The sequence below is a fragment of the Physella acuta genome, unplaced genomic scaffold (genome assembly GCF_028476545.2).
Source record: "Physella acuta isolate Inbredline_101_S28 unplaced genomic scaffold, ASM2847654v3 ptg000286l, whole genome shotgun sequence".
Lineage (NCBI taxonomy): Eukaryota > Metazoa > Mollusca > Gastropoda > Physidae > Physella > Physella acuta.
The window spans coordinates 294946-314407 of NW_026731805.1; the positions used below are offsets into that span (position 1 = coordinate 294946).

General features: G+C 40.3%; 1 protein-coding gene across 4 annotated transcripts in view; it reads left to right on the plus strand.

The window, feature by feature from the left end:
- The window catches only part of LOC131939650 (zinc finger CCCH domain-containing protein 10-like), a 113997-nt gene that overhangs the window by 67876 nt on the left and 26659 nt on the right, over positions 1 to 19462 (plus strand). The window contains exon 1 of one of the 4 annotated variants that reach the window (XM_059298092.1): positions 836 to 953. The exons of 2 other annotated variants lie outside the window; for them this stretch is intronic. In XM_059298092.1, the coding sequence (XP_059154075.1) occupies positions 919 to 953 (35 nt within the window). In that variant the 5' untranslated portion in view covers positions 836 to 918. Of the gene's footprint in view, positions 1 to 835; positions 954 to 19462 lie in introns of those variants that run through there. One more of the 4 variants, XM_059298094.1, reaches the window with a different exon arrangement.

Below are 19462 nucleotides of genomic sequence, written 5' to 3' on the forward strand. Positions count from 1 at the left end.
GTTTACAAAATAACTTCACTTCACATAAACAACAAAATCAATGCTCTTCAGTTTTAGAGTGCCAAACACCAAAACTGTAGTATTAATATCCGTGCTGTTCACTATTTTGGAACAACCTTCTATCTTTAACTAAACTGATCTTTGCTTCAAAAACTAAAATTTCCGCAGTAGGGTTCTGCTATTCAAAGAATCCTCAACAAAAGCTTATCATGCTAATAGAGGTTTTTTAAAAAAAGAATAACCTACAGGGGCGTAGGTTCACTGCTCGTACAAGGTGGCGGGGTCTAATCTTCATCTAATTATCCAACACAACTATTTGTCTTGTCTCCCCCACAGCAGTATACGGTTCTCTCAACAAGCGACCTATGTTAACATTAGCTGCAGCCAAACTTCCTCAAATAAACACGCTTTTGCTTTGGCCCGACCCGGGGTATTGTTCCACGAAATAGTGTTCAGGTGCGTGCGTCTGTGTGTGGGTCTGTTTGTGTGAGTGTGTGTAGGTAGCTGTTTATGTGTGTGTATCTGTTTGCGTGAGTGTGTATAAGTATATATGTGTGTGTGAATTAGTGAGTGTGCGTGTGTGTGTCTCTCTCCTCCCTCCCTACCCCCTCCCCCCCCCCCCTTACCACACACACCCCTTGTGAGTTAAGACCAACAAACCGGTGATCGAAAATGCCGGCTGAGCGGTGGGGTGGGAGGAGGGGGGGGGCTGGCGCACGTCGCTGGGCGTCACGTCGTAACGCGCCCGACCGACCGGCTCACGTGCACACGACGAGGGCGGGAGAATGAGCAATATTTGAGTTGCCGTTTCCTCTGGGCCTGCGCTGATTTTCACGTGAGACTTGGTAGCGGTGGGTTTTATTTTTCTACCTCCGCTCTCTGTGACAATGATGCCTTTAACGTGAAAGAGCCAGAACGATGATTTCCTATGTCTATAAGCACATGAACACAAGGTAAACAGATTTGGTGCGCTTACGTTTTTTTAGTTTTCTGCTGGGAGATATTGTTGGGTTTTTTTTTCTCTGCGCGATGGATATTAGTGGATTGTTTGTTGCTTTTAAAATGATGCAGGTTTTATCTGATGGATATTTGTGCTTTGTTTGTTGCTTTTAAAATGATACAGGTGTTAGCGAATGGACATTAGTGATTTATTTATTTTTTGTTAGTTTTAAATAATCCAGAATTTTTTGACGATAACAGTGTTTGTTAGTTTTTAAATAATGCAGATTTTATTGACGATAATAGTGTTTGTTAGTTTAAAAATAATGCAGATTTTATTAAACGAAAATAGTGTTTATTAGTTTTAACGTAATGCAGATTTGATTTAACGATAATAGAATAGTATTTGTTAGTTTTCAAATGATGCCGATTTTAATTGATGGATTTTGGTGATTTGTTATTTTATTTTTATGCAAACTATTGGATGGTACTATGTGGTTTGTTTGTTACTTAAAATGATACGTGTTTTATCCGATGGATATTATTTGTGTCACTTAAAATGCTGCGGACTTTTTAAATGGATATTAGTGATGTGTTGCTTACAATGATGACTATTAAATAGAATATGTGATTTGTTACTTAAAATGATGAGGATTTTATTAAATTGACATCCGTGATTTGCTACTTAAAATGATAAAGACTATTAAATCGATATCCGTGATTTGCTATTTAAAATGATTCAGATTTAACAAGGTTACCGTCTTTTTTACCTGTCTTAATCATTGCTAGTTTGTTGCAATGGTTACCTTTACGTGACGATTTGTATTTTGATTTCCTGTTTGTATAAAGCCATCAAGCTAGGTAGTAAATAGTTCGCCGTTGAGTTTTTATTTCATTAACTAAGCGACAAAAAAGTGTTATCTTAGCGGGATAGGTAATACAAGCGATTAGCTAGTTGAAGTCTCAAGGAGATTTAATTAGGTTCTTGATTGCCTTTATTTTTGGACTCACCTTGCCGTGTTGTCAATAACGTTTTAAAGGTAGAGTTGTAAAGGTAATTTCCTTTGTGTATAAGCTGTTTATCAACAGGTAAACAAACGATGTGCTGTTAGGTTTATAGTGTTGAGGTTTAAGATGAGAAACAGTTAATTCCGTGTGATGATGTACTAGGTTGTATAAAAAAACCTGCCCGTTCATTAATTAGCTTACCTATTTTTAACACTACATGGAGCTTTAAGTTAACTGAAATTAATTAATTTCATCCGGTTTTTTTTAATTGCCATCTTTTCATGCAGTTTGTGTTTTGGGCCTGTGTTTTCTTTCATGCAAATTACCTTGCACATCTAATTATTTTGTGAACTTTTTTTTTGCACAGGTAATAGCTTCGTGTGATTGTTGCATCTTTAATGCAACTTTTTTTTTTCAACATTTTTTTTTTATCTTTGCTGTTTTATTTAAATCAGATTTTTTTTCAATCTGCCCCGAACAGACATTTTTTTTTTATTTTTATTTTTTTTTTATTCAACAAAAAGAATTGCATGCGTTGGCTGGTGTATAGAGATTGTTTTTATAAGATCACAGCTTTCAACCAGAGAAGGGGTTTTTTGGGTTCCCCTGTAGCGTACGCTATTAGATTCGTTTTAATTCCCGGGCTATTTTTTTATAACACGAACCCGTCTTAGCCAATTTTGTCTTCTTGGATCGTGTGCGTTGAGTAGTTTACTACTGTTGAAAGTTGTTTTTTTTTTATGTTGGATGGGCGGTAGTATTTTTTTGATAAAAATAAATCCCTCGAGTTTAGCAGTAAAACCATGTTTAAAACTGACCCCCAGTTAAGAGTTAATAAAAAAGATATTAAATTCTGACCCCCAATTGAAACAGTGACCTACTGTTAAACGTTGTCGCCTAATTTACATTGTCGCGATTTTAAACACTTACCCTAATTTAAGAACTGACCCCCCCCCCCCCTGAAACATTTTTACCGCCCCCCCCCCCCCCCGAACGAAATGAAATTTATATAATTTATATAGAAAATATATACTTTTAACAGTGTCCGCCCCCCCCCCCCCCGAAGAAAGTTTACCGCCCCCCCCCCCCTCGAAGAAAAAAGTCTGGAAGAAACACTGGAACTGACCCTAAAGATGTCGCTGACAGCACTGACCCCAAAGGTGTTTCAGACAGCACTGACCCCAAATATGACCCATCCAACACTGACCCCAAATATGACCCATCCAACACTGACCCCAAATATGATCCATCCAGCACTGACCCCAAATATGACCCATCCAGCTCTGACCCCAAATATGACCCATCCAGCACTGAGCCCAAATATGACCCATCCAGCACTGATCCATCCAGCACTGACCCCAAATATGACCCATCCAACACTGACCCCAAATATGACCCATCCAACACTGACCCCAAATATGACCTATCCAGCACTGACCCCAAATATGACCCATCCAACACTGACCCCAAATATGACTCATCCAGCTCTGACCCCAAATATGACTCATCCAGCACTGACCCCAAATATGACCCATCCAACACTGACCCCAAATATGACCCATCCACCACTGACCCCAAATATGACCCATCCAGCACTGACCCCCCACCCACCTCCAGCAACTCCCTACACCTCATGAGTCAGGTCCCCCCGTCATCCAATCCGACTTAGTGGGTGAGTACCGTCTGACCGTCGTGTAAGCCGATTGTTGGCCTGCTGTAGCGTGTTACCTCGTACTTTCTTCTCCCAGGTACCTCGCCGGCAGCGATGCTTGCTAGATTTCTGCTGGAACTTATTAGATGCCGTGTGGGGTGAGTTGTATTGACAGCTTGCTAATGTTCCTGTCGTATTAGGCTGACTGCATGTGTTAAGACTCGGGGAATACCGTTAATAGTTCATAGACTGGGGAATACCGTTGATAGTTCATACACTGCACGTGTAGACTGGGGAATACCACCGATAGTTCATAGACTGTATTTGTCAGGCTGGGGAATACCATAGATAGTTCATAGACTGGGGAATACCACCGATAGTTCATAGACTGTATTTGTCAGGCTGGAGAATACCACCGATAGTTCATAGACTGGGGAATACCGTTGATAGTTCATACACTGCACGTGTAGACTGGGGAATACCACCGATAGTTCATAGACTGTATTTGTCAGGCTGGGGAATACCATAGATAGTTCATAGACTGGGGAATACCACCGATAGTTCATAGACTGTATTTGTCAGGCTGGAGAATACCACCGATAGTTCATAGACTGGGGAATACCACCGATAGTTCATAGACTGTATTTGTCAGGCTGGGGAATACCACCGATAGTTCATAGACTGTATTTGTCAGGCTGAGGAATACCACCGATAGTTCATAGACTGGGGAATACCACCGATAGTTTATAGACTGTACTAGCCGTCCCGGCCAGGCCCTGCTCTGGCTTCTGTGAAAAACCTTTCTGTTAAAGACCATTACCTGTGTGTTTAGTAATCATCATAAACCCGGCATTGCACACCCAAACCAAAACCAAAACAACAAAACGCAAACATAACGCTAACACAATTACAAATACAAACGAAAACAAAAACCTAACAACTAACCCAACCACAACCACAAACACCAATACAAACACAAAGAAAAAAACAAACGAAAAAGCAAACGAAAACAAACCAAATCCAAATGCAAAACCAACCACAAACCCAAAGAAAAAAACACAAACGAAAAAACAAACGAAAACAAACCAAATACAAACGCAAAACCAACCACAAACACAAATACAAACACAAACGCAAAGAAAATAAAACACAAACGAAAACGAAAAAAGAAAGAACAAAAACGAACCAAATCAAAACGCAACCACTAACGCAAACCCAACCTAAACACAAAGAAAACACTAACGCGAACATAAACGCACAGTGCTCAGAGTCTAGCCCGGGGCGGAATCGCCTGTTTCAGCTTAATAAACGACTATAGTACCCCAACTTATTCATAGTCTTTTGCACTCACTTTAATGAACGTAGGCGCGAAACCGAACACGGGAGGCCCGGGACCCCAAATAGCACCCTGTCTGGGCGCCAGAGGACGCACCATGACGTCACCGCCTGATTGAACTTAGTAAACGACTATAGTACATAACTTATTCATAGTCTTTTGAACTCACGCGAACGTATATACCATAGCGTACACCGGAAGGCCCGGGGCGCCAAATAGCACCCTGTCGGGGTGCCGGAGGACGCCCGGATTTGATTCACTTAAAGACTATAGTAACCTTTCTTACCCATAGTCTATCGCACTGTTAAAAACAAAACTATGCAGCATAGCGCTCACATGATAGCCCAGGGTGCCAAATCGAACCGTGCAAGGGCGCCGGCGGACGCGCCTGTTTCAATTTAGTGAACAAAAATGATAATACTCCAAGCTTATCCGTAAATGGAAAGAAATAAACATATAGGATTTGTAGGACCTGGCTTATTAAATGTTATTGATTTAAAAAAAAAATATTGAACAGTATGTTCAGTGTATAGAATAAATAAAAGGCAGTGTTAAAAATACCTAACGACATTGCACTTAATCAATCCCCGCTAATTATGTAATTATTTTTTTTTCTTAACACCAAAAACAAAGTAATAAAATGTAAATTCTTTCTTCTTAAGAATTTTTTTTATTAAAGGGAAGTAACTGTGCAGTCAATACATTTCCGACACAATTTTAGAAATTTTATAAACGTCGATACACTTTTTAAAAATTTTATGTCGTGTTCATAATTGAAAATTATTCTTCTAAGTAAATAAAATGAAAATTGTTTTTAAAGACTTTCAATGGTAATTTTTTGACTCGTACATTTAGACTGTGAGCACGATAAAAAATCTAACACTTAAATCCATAGAACTGTCAACGACAAACTTTTTTGCCACACGTTACAAAACTAAGCTTTATATATTAGATTTGTCAGGCTGGGGAATACCACCGATAGTTTATAGACTGTATTTGTCAGGCTGGGGAATACCACAGATAGTTCATAGACTGCGCGTTTAGACTGGGGAATACCGCCGATAGTTCATAGACTGCGCGTTTAGACTGGGGAATACCGACCATAGTTCATAGACTGGGGAATACCGCCGATAGTTCATAGACTGCGCGTTTAGACTGGGGAATACCGACCATAGTTCTTAGACTGTGTTAGGCTGGGGAATACCGCCTTTAGCCCGTAAACTGACGTAGGTAGATCTTTTAGTATTTGAAATATGGTCGATTAAGAAGACAATTCACGCGATATTTGAAGATCAAAAAGTTCTGGGGGCCAACAAAACATTTTTGTTTCTTGTTGTGTGAGGTAGGTGGGGGTCATCTTAGTCTATCACATGTGTGGCGTATGTGGGCCATCTAAGTCTATCATCTGTGTGGTAGATGTGGGCCATCAGCCTATCATCTATGTGTTGTATGTGTGGGCCATCTTAGCCTATCACCTGTGGTAGGTGTTAGCCATCTTAGTCTATCATCTGTGTGAGGCTCATGTGATTCAGGCCCTACAGCACTATCTTGTTTCCATCGACCACCCGGGTAGACAATAACAGCGACGTTAAACACGATTCTACGATTATCATGGAAGATTGTTCCTGCTATTAACTGTGCAGGTAAAAATGGAATTGGTTGTTATTGCTTCATTTTATGGCTCAAAAATCCTGTTTTGAAAAGCGTTTATGTAAGTCTCTTTTAGATATCTACATCATTATATTTTTAGCTACTCTTGCCTCTCGTAGTTGATTTCTACCTGATTTGAATTGTCCATACAGGATTGTATTTTCTTTTCGCATTTTGTATTGCTTTCTATAGACGTATGTTTCTTATTATTATACTAACGGGGTTATGTTGTGTTATGTTTTGTTATAGGCTTGTAATTTCTTTACAGTTTTTGTATTGCTTCCCAGGGACGTATATGTTTCTTATCTACTTTAGAAATGGGGTTATGTTTCGTTATAGTTACACAAACTGATAATAAAAAAGACGGTTATATTTTTCTATTCCATTGGTGACTTGAATCTAATTTTCATTCACATAAATCAAGGCGCCGCGTGTTGTTTGATAGATGTGAGATTAAGACATTGCTTTGGATTGATAATTATACGTTTGTTGTTATGTTTCAACCATGTTATTTGGTTAATTTCAAATCATTACTTGAATTATCGATTTTACTTGGGGGCCTATATAAACTGTTAAATTAAGCATGTGTGTAGGGGGGGGGGGGGGGTGGCGGAGGCTGAGACTACATTTAGCCCTCACAAAATGTTGACCTCTGCCCCCCGGGCCTTCGACCATGACGCCGCTGACCACATGAGCCATGAATCAAATATTGGCTCACGCGGGAGTCGGGTAAGCCGCCTTCCCCCCCCCCCCCCCCAGCCAGTTTAACGGGACATTAAACGAGATGATGTTTACAAAAGCTCCGGGACAAAAGGTGGCCAGATAAACATTTCATGTCTCCACTGATTGCTCCTTTATCTAGTAACCTGAACATTCGGTTCATTAGGTTTAACGAGCATGCCGTAGGTAAAACTGTACACTGGTCGAGGGTTTTAATTAGATCATTAGAAGTTAAGTGTTTTAATTATTGAACCCTTGGTCTGACGCCTCTCATCGTTGGCTGGCAGCTTCGTGGTGAGTAGGATTGTTGGAGTTGTTTTTTTACCTAACTGTGTTGGGCGCCTTAGTTGATACAGGTATATGCTTGCCACTGAAGCAGATAGACGTCCATGTTCCCATTGAATCAGATAGACGTCCATGTTCCCACTGAAGTAGATAGACGTCCATGTTCCCATTGAATCAGATAGACGTCCATGTTCCCACTGAAGTAGATAGACGTCCATGTTCCCATTGAATCAGATATACGTCCATGTTCCCACTGAAGTAGATAGACGTCCATGTTCCCATTGAATCAGATATACGTCCATGTTCCCACTGAAGTAGATAGACGTCCATGTTCCCATTGAATCAGATATACGTCCATGTTCCCACTGAAGTAGATAGACGTCCATGTTCCCATTGAATCAGATATACGTCCATGTTCCCACTGAAGTAGATATACGTCCATGTTCCCACTGAAGCTGATAGACGTCCATTTTCCCATTGAATCAGATAGACGTCCATGTTCCCACTAACCTTGATAGTCGCCCTTGTTTCCACTGAAGTAGATAATCGCCCTTTTCAGACGATTTTGTTTCACGACACGATAACACGCTAGCATAGCTGTTGCTGTTGCTTATGTTTCTTCGTTATTGTGTTGGTTGTTTTTTTTTAAATCATTGCAGTAAAACGTTTCATCTATCGTTCACGAAGCTCGTCAGTATTATATTACAATTTTAATGTCAGCATTTTGCCCGTTATATTGTCAGCATTTTGCAGCCGTCTGAACTTTGGTATTTGGTTACCGTGTGATATCAGGATTTCACTATCGTCTTAATTTCAGTACTTTTTTTTTAACTGTGTAAATGTCATTTTATTGGTGTATGTAGACGTGTGCTTTGTAATGTTGGTTGTGCTGTGTTTTTACAACAGTATTACAACAAAAGTCTGAATTATTATTTTTAAAGATTGGGGTGAAATTAGCTGACCCTCAAATTTATAAAAGTTCTTCTTTAGACCTAGCTATCCAGTTTTTGTAGATGAAGTAAAATTAATATGTTTCATGACCGCGACGTATGAAGAGATAGTGTGGTTAACACTAAGCCTTTACTTTTCTTAATGTAAATCAGGTACCAATATATATATATATATATATATATATATATATATATATATATATATATATATATATATATATATATATATATATATATATATATATGCGAGTTACAACCGTTTAGTCAGCGATCGAATTAGGTCCCGGTTCATAAGTGCAAACTAAGGTAGTAGAGAATCCAGAAAGATACCATGACAGCCCGGAGTGCTGTCTGTGGTTGGTGTATTACCCTCTGTTGTCAGCTGTCTGGTAGGGATGATGTCATGGCGAAAGGTCAGCTGTTACTATCACTTCAGATTAGACTTGCTGTTTCGGATGGACTGTACATTTAAGCTATATTTTGTCATCCATCATATTCGGTCTATAATGTGCAGTCTTTTTCTAGTCTATGATGCATCTTTTAAAAGTTTTATTTCTAATTTTAAGTGAATCATAAATGGTCGCTGCATTTTCAAAAATTAATTAAAAATATTTTTTTAAAGCAATGAAAAGCATCATATTTTGTTGGTCTTATAAAAAAGAACAACTTTATTTTAATTATAGAAATCAATTTGCTAGATAATTAAAGTAAGCCCCTAGAGCTAAAAAAAAATGCAAGTGTTAATGCAAGACGAACTAAAGTTTCCTCTCGTGTAATCAGCACGTTGTGTAAACACTGATGTCCTCAATGAGAATATCAACATGATTATAGTTCTCCTTTTTATATCAGTCGCCTGGGGTAGCGACATCTTGTCTTAGACAAGTTGTATGTGGTATCTGGCTAGTCATGGTGGGATAAGCTATTTTCTAGTATTCTATTGTTCTAGTATTGCTATTGTTTTGGCATTGCTCTTGTTCTAGTATTGCTCTTGTTCTGGTATTGCTATTTTTCTAGTATTGCACTGGTTCTTGTATTGCTATTGTTCTGGTATTGCTATTATTCTAGTATTGCTATTAATCTAGTATTGCTCTTGTTCTAGTATTGCTATTGTTCTAGTATTGCTCTTGTTTTAGTATTGCTCTTGTTCTAGTATTGTTCTTGTTTTAGTATTGTTCTTGTTTCAGTATTTCTCTTGTTTTAGTATTGCTTTTGTTCTAGTATTTCTCTTGTTCCGGCATTGCCGTGGATAAAATATTGCCTTGTTCTAGTATTGCCCTTGTCCGGTGATTGCTGTAGTTCTAGCATTGCTGTAATCCTATCAATACCCTTGTCTTGCCATTGCTTTCGTCCTATCCCTACCCTAATCATCCCATTGCTCTAGTTCTATCACTACCCTAGACATGCCATTGCCCAAGTCCTATCACTACCCTAATCGTTTCATTGCAATTGTCCTATCACTACCCTAGACATGCCATTGCAGTTGTCCTATCACAACCCTAGCCATCCCATTGCTCTAGTCCTATCACTACCCTAGACATGCCATTGCAGTTGTCCTATCACTACCCTAGCCATCCCATTGCTCTAGTCCTATCACTACCCTAGACATGCCATTGCAGTTGTCCTATCACAACCCTAGCCATCCCATTGCTCTAGTCCTATCACTACCCTAGTCATGTCATTGCAGTTGTCCTATCACTACCCTAGACATGCCATTGCAGTTGTCCTATCACAACCCTAGCCATCCCATTGCTCTAGTCCTATCACTACCCTAGTCATCCCATTGCTCTAGTCCTATCACTACCCTAGACATGCCATTGCAGTTGTCCTATCACAACCCTAGCCATCCCATTGCTCTAGTCCTATCACTACCCTAGTCATGTCATTGCAGTTGTCCTATCACTACCCTAGTCATCCCATTGCTCTAGTCCTATCACTACCCTAGTCATCCCATTGCTCTAGTCCTATCACTACCCTAGACATGCCATTGCAGTTGTCCTATCACAACCCTAGCCATCCCATTGCTCTAGTCCTATCACTACCCTAGTCATGTCATTGCAGTTGTCCTATCACTACCCTAGTCATGTCATTGCAGTTGTCCTATCACTACCCTAGTCATGTCATTGCAGTTGTCCTATCAGTGCCCTTGTATTATCATTGTCCCAGTCCTATCAATACCTTACTCATAGTTTATCAACATGCCTTAAGATTAATCTGATAATCTCCCACTGTTTAGGTTTGCACCCCCGTTAAATCCAACACCTCGTAGACCTCACTTCATCTGATAAGAGAATGTGTACAATTACACTGTACACCTTCGTTAAATTTAACACCTCGTTGATCTCACTTCATCTGATAATGGAATGTGTACAATTACACCGCAAACTTTCCCCATCTGATACAGAAAGGAATGTGATAATGTGTCGTTACACTATAAACCCTCGTTACCTGCGCTCCAAACACACTTGCTCCGTGTTTCTCCTCCAAAATAGCCACGGATGTTTCAATTTTTCCATTTTACTCCTGGAGAAAACTCAGTTTTATTGGTGCCTTCACTCACGTGAATCGGGGTTAACCGGTGCGAAAGACTTCCGCTATTTGCCTCTAGTCACGTGCACCTGGCACTGTACGTGTCTACAGTTAAAATCGGTTATTTGTTTGTTTGTTTCTTTGTTTGTTTGTTTGTTTGTTTGTTTTAATTTATTTATGTTTCTTTTCGAATGATATGTTTTTATGTTCATAAACAGTATATTCATTAATGTTTCAGAAAATAGTGTAATACTACAGTTTAGGTATGTTTATTTATAAATGTTGCTTTTCGTATGATCTATTATATGATCTGTTTATAAACAGTGGTTTCAATAGTGTTTGAGAAAATAGTGTAGTTCTCAATAGAAGAAGTCATGATTGTGCTTACATGTATTGATTTTAGTTTTTTTTTATTGTAAGTCTTGATCTCATTATTGTAAAGTTCAAAACGTGTGTTTATAAACAGCCCGTCACATTATTGTCCTTTTTCCGTGTTGTGATTGGTTTTTATCCGGATATTTTGTTGTAGATTCCATTTTTTGTTAGCATGATACACGTCTTGTGTAGACTTATCTGGTATGTGGTACCGGCCGGCTGTTCTTCTTCACTAGGAATAGTTGAGTATCGAATTGATGAATAGTGGTGTTGATAAGGTGTAGTTTTAGTTTGTGGCGTAGGTTAGGGTTAGGGTTGGATATGGATATTTTGGTCATGATTATGGTAGACTGAGGTACTGGTGTAGCTTGTCACTGGTGGCCATGTGTGGCACTTGTTCGGAGTGTGGGTGTGTGGATGTATAGGTGGGTGGGTGTGTCGATGGACGGGTGGATGTGTGTGTGGATGGATGGATATGAGGGTGAGTGGATGTATGGATGGATATGTGGACAGTTGTGTGATTGGTTGAATGGATAGGTGGGTGGGTAGATGGACAGACAGGTAGGTGGGTGGGTGGATCGATGGATGATTTAATGTACATTTGGGCGGATGTGCGGGTGGTTGAATGGATAGGTGGGTGGATGAATGGATGGACAGTTGTGTGGGTGGGTGGATAGATGGATGGATAGGTGAGTGGATTGATGGAAAGTTTGATGGATGTGTTGGTGGTTGAGGTGGATGGGAGGATGAATGGATAAGTAGAGGGATGGGTGGATAGGTGGGTGGAAGGACAGGTGGATGGATGAATGGGTGGGTGGATGAGTGAATAGATTTAGATATTGCTATATCTGTAATTCTTCAACGCAACTGACTTGTTTGTATAGCTGGAGTAAACTATTTTTTAACCCTTTATCCCCTGATGTTTTATTTCACCACTTACTATAAACAGCTTTTATAATTTATAAAACCAAAACCTGACGGCGTGAAGCATCCCAGAGCGACACGATAAAGCCGAGACTTTGTTGAGAGCGAATGGGCCCGTAGACAGTTCCAGAGCGGGGTGCTGAAACGGGCCAGGCGGTGCTGTTGATGGATGCTGTGCTACCCGGTGCTATGTGTTGAACTTTGGAACGTGCTGTCACGTGGGGAGCAGGGTTTGGGTAAACAAACGTTAACCGTTTAACACTTGACCATCCGCACCCCCACTCGCTGTGTTTTTTTCTCTATATGTCACATACATACCACGCATAACATACTACAACACGTACACGCCATGCTTAAAACATGGAACCCCGTGTGTTCATCTATAAATAACTCACAACCCGGTGGGGAAAGGTAATAAGTAGTAAACAATGGGTCAATCGAATGTAGGGACCTGTGATGTAGGTCACCCCCCCCTCCCCCCCCCCCCCCCCCGCCCTCCTTACTTCTTCTTCCTGTGGTTGTTGATGCGATGCCTTAGCTTCAAGACATGCAATGTTCCATCTCGTCTGGGGTCGTGTTTAAACCACTTGACACGAGGGTGAGGGGGGTGGTGGGGGGGGGCTCGGCTGCACTGAAGCGAGACTGATGTTTCAACGATTACTAATAAATATTTTATTGATCCCGGCTCCTTGAATATGGCTTTTTCCACGCCCGGGGAGTGGAGTGGCTTGGTGGTGTGTGAGCAGTGGAGCATTATGTGGGGAGGATTGTGTGTGGGAGAGGATGAGGTTTTTTAAGATAAGTACCATAATGGGTTCTCGTTCAACTTGGATTGGAAATAATTAAAATTTAAAAATTTAAAATAAAAATGAAAAAAAAATTGCTGTTTTATTTAGTTTTAGACCATGTACCGACGCTGTTTTAAATTTTTAAGTGCATAATTATATAAAAGTTTGTCATTCAACCGTTTATATATGCATTTTTTTAAAAACAGTACTCGTACCCTAATGGGACGGAGTGGTCTAGTGGTAGAAAGCTGGACTGCTAACCCGTAAGATTCGAGTTCTAATTCGGGTTCAAGTCAGTAGACCGACTCTGAGTCTACCCAACTCTGATGGGTACCTAACTCACGTTAGGGAAAGTAAAGGCGTCTGGACATAGTGCTGACCACACTATCTCTTCATATGCCGAGGTTACAGAAACAAGTGAACTCTACTTCACTTGCCCCATAGACCGCCAGGTTTGAAAAGGGAACTTTACTCGTACCCTAATCAAAACACTAACCTAATGGTCTATGAAGAATTGACGGGAGATCAATTAGACCCATAGCCCACACTCTAGCTCAAATCCTGACATACACGCAGTTTCTGGTAGACATAACACACAAATACCATGATGTATAGATAGCCCTACATTTTCGTTTTTTTTCCAGCTTTTCCTTCCATCTCTTCTCTATTCAACCGTGTGTGTTTATTTATTTTTAAATATTCACTTCCAACGTGTTATAAAATCTGGAGAGTTATGTCGCCATTTTTATAAAAAGGTGGGTAGGTGTCGCCTTTTTTTAAAAAAATGGTTGATGAAATATCTAGCTTTGTTATGAAATTTGGGGGGGGGGGGGGGGTTGTTATCACGCCATTGTTATGAAATGTGTAGGGATGTCGCAAGTGTTGTGAAATGTGTAGGCTAAAGTTGCCAGTGTTATGAAATGTGTAGGATAATTTCGCCTTTATCCTAAAATTGGGGGGAGGGGGGAGGTGACACTATTGGTATGAAATGTGTTGGCTAATGTCGCCATGTTATAAAACGTAGAGGCTAAAGTCGCCAGTGTTATAAAATGCGAAGACCAGTCGCCAGTGTTTCAAAATGTTGAGGCTTAAGTCGCCAGTGTTATAAAATGTTGAGAAAGTCGCCAGTTTTATAAAATGTTGCGACTAAATTCTCCAGTGTTATAAAATGTGGAGACCAAAGTCGCCATGCTATAAAATGTGGAGACCAAAGTCGCCAGTGTTATATAAAATGTTGAGACCAAAGTCGCCAGTGTTATAAAATGTGGAGACCAAAGTCGCCAGTGTTTTCTCGTACTTCCGGGCACCGAATCATTGGTTATGCATGCAGCTCCCAGCATCCGTTTACTCAACAGCGGCGGCCACTTTAGAATAACAAATCTGGAAGTGCTATTCATCTCTACTATCGGAAATAAATTCCGAATAGATTTACATTATTCCTCTCGCCCAGACCTTTTTAAAAACATATCTGTATAAACTGTACTTGTGTTCTAAGTCCCCGGTTTTTTAAATCGTTGTTTAATTTGATTTAGGAAGCTCTGGACTCGAGTGTGCATCTGGTTTAGAGAAGGTTTTTTTATACGGTGATAATTTCCAACATGCTCACTGATTTGAAAGGGGAGAAGATAATTTTAAACTAGTTAGAGCAGTTATCTTATGCATAACTGATGTATAAAAGCTGAGTTTCTTCCATTCTTTTATGAATCTCTTGGGTGGGGGGTGCATCTCCCCGCCCCACGACGAAATGAAAATGTATTATTTTTATAGAAAGGATATACTTTAACCAGCGTAACCCCCCCCCCCCCCTCTCCCACCCCCCAACCCCCCAACCCCCCTCAAAAAAAGGAAAGTTTAAATGTACCGACCCTTTTCCCCCCACGGAGAAAAATGTCTGAAAAAGACCCTGGTATAAAAATAGTTTTCAAGTCTATAACTAATGTATTAAAATAGCTTACGAGTCTATTATAAGCTTTCTTTTAAAAAAAATAGCTTTCGTGGCTGTAATTAATAAATTTTTAAAATAGTTTTCGCCGATGTATAAAAAGGGAGCCCTCATCTAAAAAAAACGCAATGTTAACTTTATATCTCTGGCTGAATGAATGCCTTCTATGAACCTGCCACTCGGTGTAAATTTAAACAGACGTAGGTCGGGCTCTGGCATCTTGAATATCATGTTTACTGTAACCATGGTAACCTTAGAATAGCGGTATCTCCACAGATAGTTTACATTTTAAATTTCATTTGCCGCTGTACGAAATCTGAAAGCTCCGTGGGGGACTGCACTAGCACGCGCGCGGGCGATTAAGGTGCTCACGACTAGAGCTGATCTTTAAGTTTCAAGGCGTGGACAAACGGCTGTTCTATTATGTGGCTGTTCTGTTGTTTGAACATAATGGTGTGTCGCTGTTCTGTTGTTTGAACAGACTGGTGTGTGGCTGTTCTGTTGTTTGAACGGATTATTGTGTGGCTGTTCTATCCTTTAAACAGACTGGTATGTGGCTGTTCTGTCGTTTGAACGGATTAGTGTGTGGCTGTTCTGTTGTTTGAACGGATTAGTGTGTGGCTGTTCTGTTATTTGAACAGACTGATGTGTTGCTGTTCTGTTGTTTGAACAAACTGATGTGTGGCTGTTCTGTTTTTTGAACGGATTAGTGTGTGGCTGTTCTGTTGTTTGAACAGACTCGTGTGTGGCTGTTCTGTTGTTTGAACAGACTCGTATGTGGCTGTTCTGTCGTTTAAACAGATTAGTGTGTGGCTGTTCTGTTGTTTTGAATTGACGTTCGATACGTTCGATTCTGTCTTATGCGCCTGCATATTTATTTTTTAAATGATCGGACTTAATTATATGTATACCTTCTCGAAATTGACTTATGGCTAAACAAGGCTGTTCTAAAGCCAGCGATCTCATGTATCTGTAGCCATACTGGCTGCTGAAGTTACTTTAACTGTACAGTTAGTACTAATGTCCATGGCTGAAGTGTATCTGTGATTATAAGCATTATCAGTTATCGGTATAGAGCATTCAACAAGTACATGTTGTAAATCTTTACCTGTATTTTCTCTAGTGGTAAGACGATGACAACACATTAGAAAAATTACTAGGTAGACTATAATAGGTTTACATACTCTGCCACATCATTGGACGGATCTCAAGCTCTGGGTAGTCAGTGTGTCGCCTGGGTAAATGTCATGTCATTAGTGACAGTTGATGTGTCACTAGGATGCGGGGCGGGTATAATAAGCTTATCTACTTGAAGAGTTGTATCGATTGGATTTCATACCGTAGATCTATGTTGGGAACATTGATTCTAATGGGGTGTAACTTTCACGAACAAATTCTTGCCTGAGTTCTTATTAAATGAGAGTAAATAAAACAGGGTTCACCACATCGCCACTGGATTTGTTGCTTCAGAACAGGGAATGGGTAATGTTATTGCTTGGGTGTGGGGGATTACTTCACTATTTCTAATATATTCGATTCATTATGGCTCATGTTAAAAGGCGAGGCATTACACAAATTACATGTGGTGGTCAAAGACACTGATATCTGGGTTGGTTGAAGCTGTTTTTAGGTGGTTTTTGTACCACGCTGGGTTTTCCACCAGCCCATGCTGGGTGCTCTATCAACCCATGCTGCTCTATCAACCCATGCTGGATGCTCTATCAACCCATGCTGGATGCTCTATCAACCCATGCCGGATGCTCTATCAACCCATGCTGGATGCTCTATCAACCCATGCTGCTCTATCAACCCATGCCGGATGCTCTATCAACCCATGCTGGATGCTCTATCAACCCATGCTGCTCTATCAACCCATGCTGGATGCTCTATCAACCCATGCTGGATGCTCTATCAACCCATGCCGGATGCTCTATCAACCCATGCTGCTCTATCAACCCATGCCGGATGCTCTATCAACCCATGCTGGATGCTCTATCAACCCATGCTGCTCTATCAACCCATGCCGGATGCTCTATCAACCCATGCTGGATGCTCTATCAACCCATGCCGGATGCTCTATCAACCCATGCTGCTCTATCAACCCATGCTGCTCTATCAACCCATGCTGGATGCTCTATCAACACCAGGTTGGGTGCTCTATCAACCCATGCTGGATGCTCTACCAACCCATGCCGGATGCTCTATCAACCCATGCTGCTCTATCAACCCATGCCGGATGCTCTACCAACCCATGCTGCTCTATCAACCCATGCTGCTCTATCAACCCATGCCGGATGCTCTATCAACCCATGCTGCTCTATCAACCCATGCTGGATGCTCTATCAACCCATGCTGGATGCTCTATCAACCCATGCCGGATGCTCTATCAACCCATGCTGCTCTATCAACCCATGCTGCTCTATCAACCCATGATGGACGCTCTATCAACCCTTGCCGGATGCTCTATCAACCCATGCTGGATGCTCTATCAACCCATGCTGGATGCTCTATCAACACCAGGTTGGGTGCTCCACCAAACCACGCTTGTTGCGTCACATATGCCAACACAAAATATCTACGTCTATAAAATCATGCACGTTGAAAAACATCCTTATTATTCTCCTCATGCAACAGTCAACTTTCTCCAACTACCAGCAACACAGCCGCAATTTAAAAGCAATAACCATCAAGAAAATTAGTGCTCTAACATCTTCCCTCCTCCAGAAACTAATTAGCCTTTTCTAAAGCATATCGCTGAGCATGACCCTGTTCGTGTTTTTAATATACTTAGCTGGTCATTACAACCTCTAGTGATATCCATTAGCGTTCATTACTTTGGCTCGTTATTCGTAGGCTTTTTTTTATCTGTTTAAGTCTTTCATATCGTAATTAATTTAATTAACGACCCTGTTGACTTGGTTAATGTCTATCATCAAACTAACGAGGTTTTACGTGGGGTGGGGGTTGGATATTTTCATATTTAATTGAATCAAGGTCTGAAGTCGAGGCAAGCGGAAGTTCTGTTTCTATTTATAGCGACTGTGTACGAAGTTATATGGCATGTGTAGTATAATTTGTATAATGTTTTGTAGGCCATAGCAAAACATGGTTATGCACGTGGGTGTTAAATAATCTCTATAACACATGGGGTCGTCCATAAATGACGTCACATTTGTAGAGGTGAGGGAGGGGGGCCGTAATTTTGTGACTGTGATGAGGGGAAGGGGGGGGAGGTATTCAGATGGTGTGACGTCACCAATTTGCATTATAAAAAGCAATGTTAGAAAACGAGTTTGAACCGTTATTTCGCGTTTTAGAAAACGGTTTTAATAAATTGTAATAAGATTTGATCAAAATACTCCGTTGAAAGAGTTCTGACAAGATTTTGGAAAAATATCGATGTTTTTAGAAAAATTCAACAGCAATTTTGAGGGGGGCGGGGGGGGGGGGTTGTATGCTGAGGTGTGACATCATTTTAGGGGGGTCTGGTTTTTTGTGACGACGTGTGACGGAGGGGAGGGGGGGGGGCAGGTAAAAATCGTCAAAACGCGTGACGTAATTTATGGACGACCCCATAACAGTTAAACGCGTGTGTAATTTAATTATCTCAAAATTCAAATATGAATGTAATATGTAATTTAATTTCGCTAAAAAAAATATATTTTTATGACAAATGCAATATTATTTGCATGTTTTTTGGCATATATAATTTTATTTTTCCATAATGAAATATGCAACTGTATTTTCGCAACAATGCGTAGCCTATGTCATATGTAATTAAGGAAACAGCAGATTTATATTTGAACCTGTCTGGTTTTGTGCCTACATCAGCAGCGTTATATCTGAACCTGCTTACATCATCAGCGTTATATTTGAGCGTGCCTAGTTTTGTGCCTACATAAGCAGCGTTATATGTATATCTGGTTGGGTGCCTACATCATACTGACCTCTCTGTGTGTACCATCGTAAGGTCCCACGACACATCCGGTTCTATGACCACAACATACAATACACGGACGGTGCTGAGTTTCCATGTACTAGCCCCCGTGTGTTAGCTGGTGCAGCCGGCAGTTCACTGGACAGTTGCACTAAATTATGTTAATCTCGTTTTCTCTTTTCAATGTGATTTATTTTAGATTTCAGTCCCTTGTTGCTATTTTCTTTCTAGGTTGATTTGTTGATTTTTTTTTAAATCCATCAGAACTGGTTATATTAACTATATAAATCTCAGTGGTATTAAAATTACTTGGTTAACATTTCATTAAAAAAATAACTCTAAAAAATACATCAGTCTCCATTATTTCCCTTTAGCTGTTAAAAAGCAATCTATAGTTGGAAAAAATACAATTTCCGTCCTAATAGTTCTGT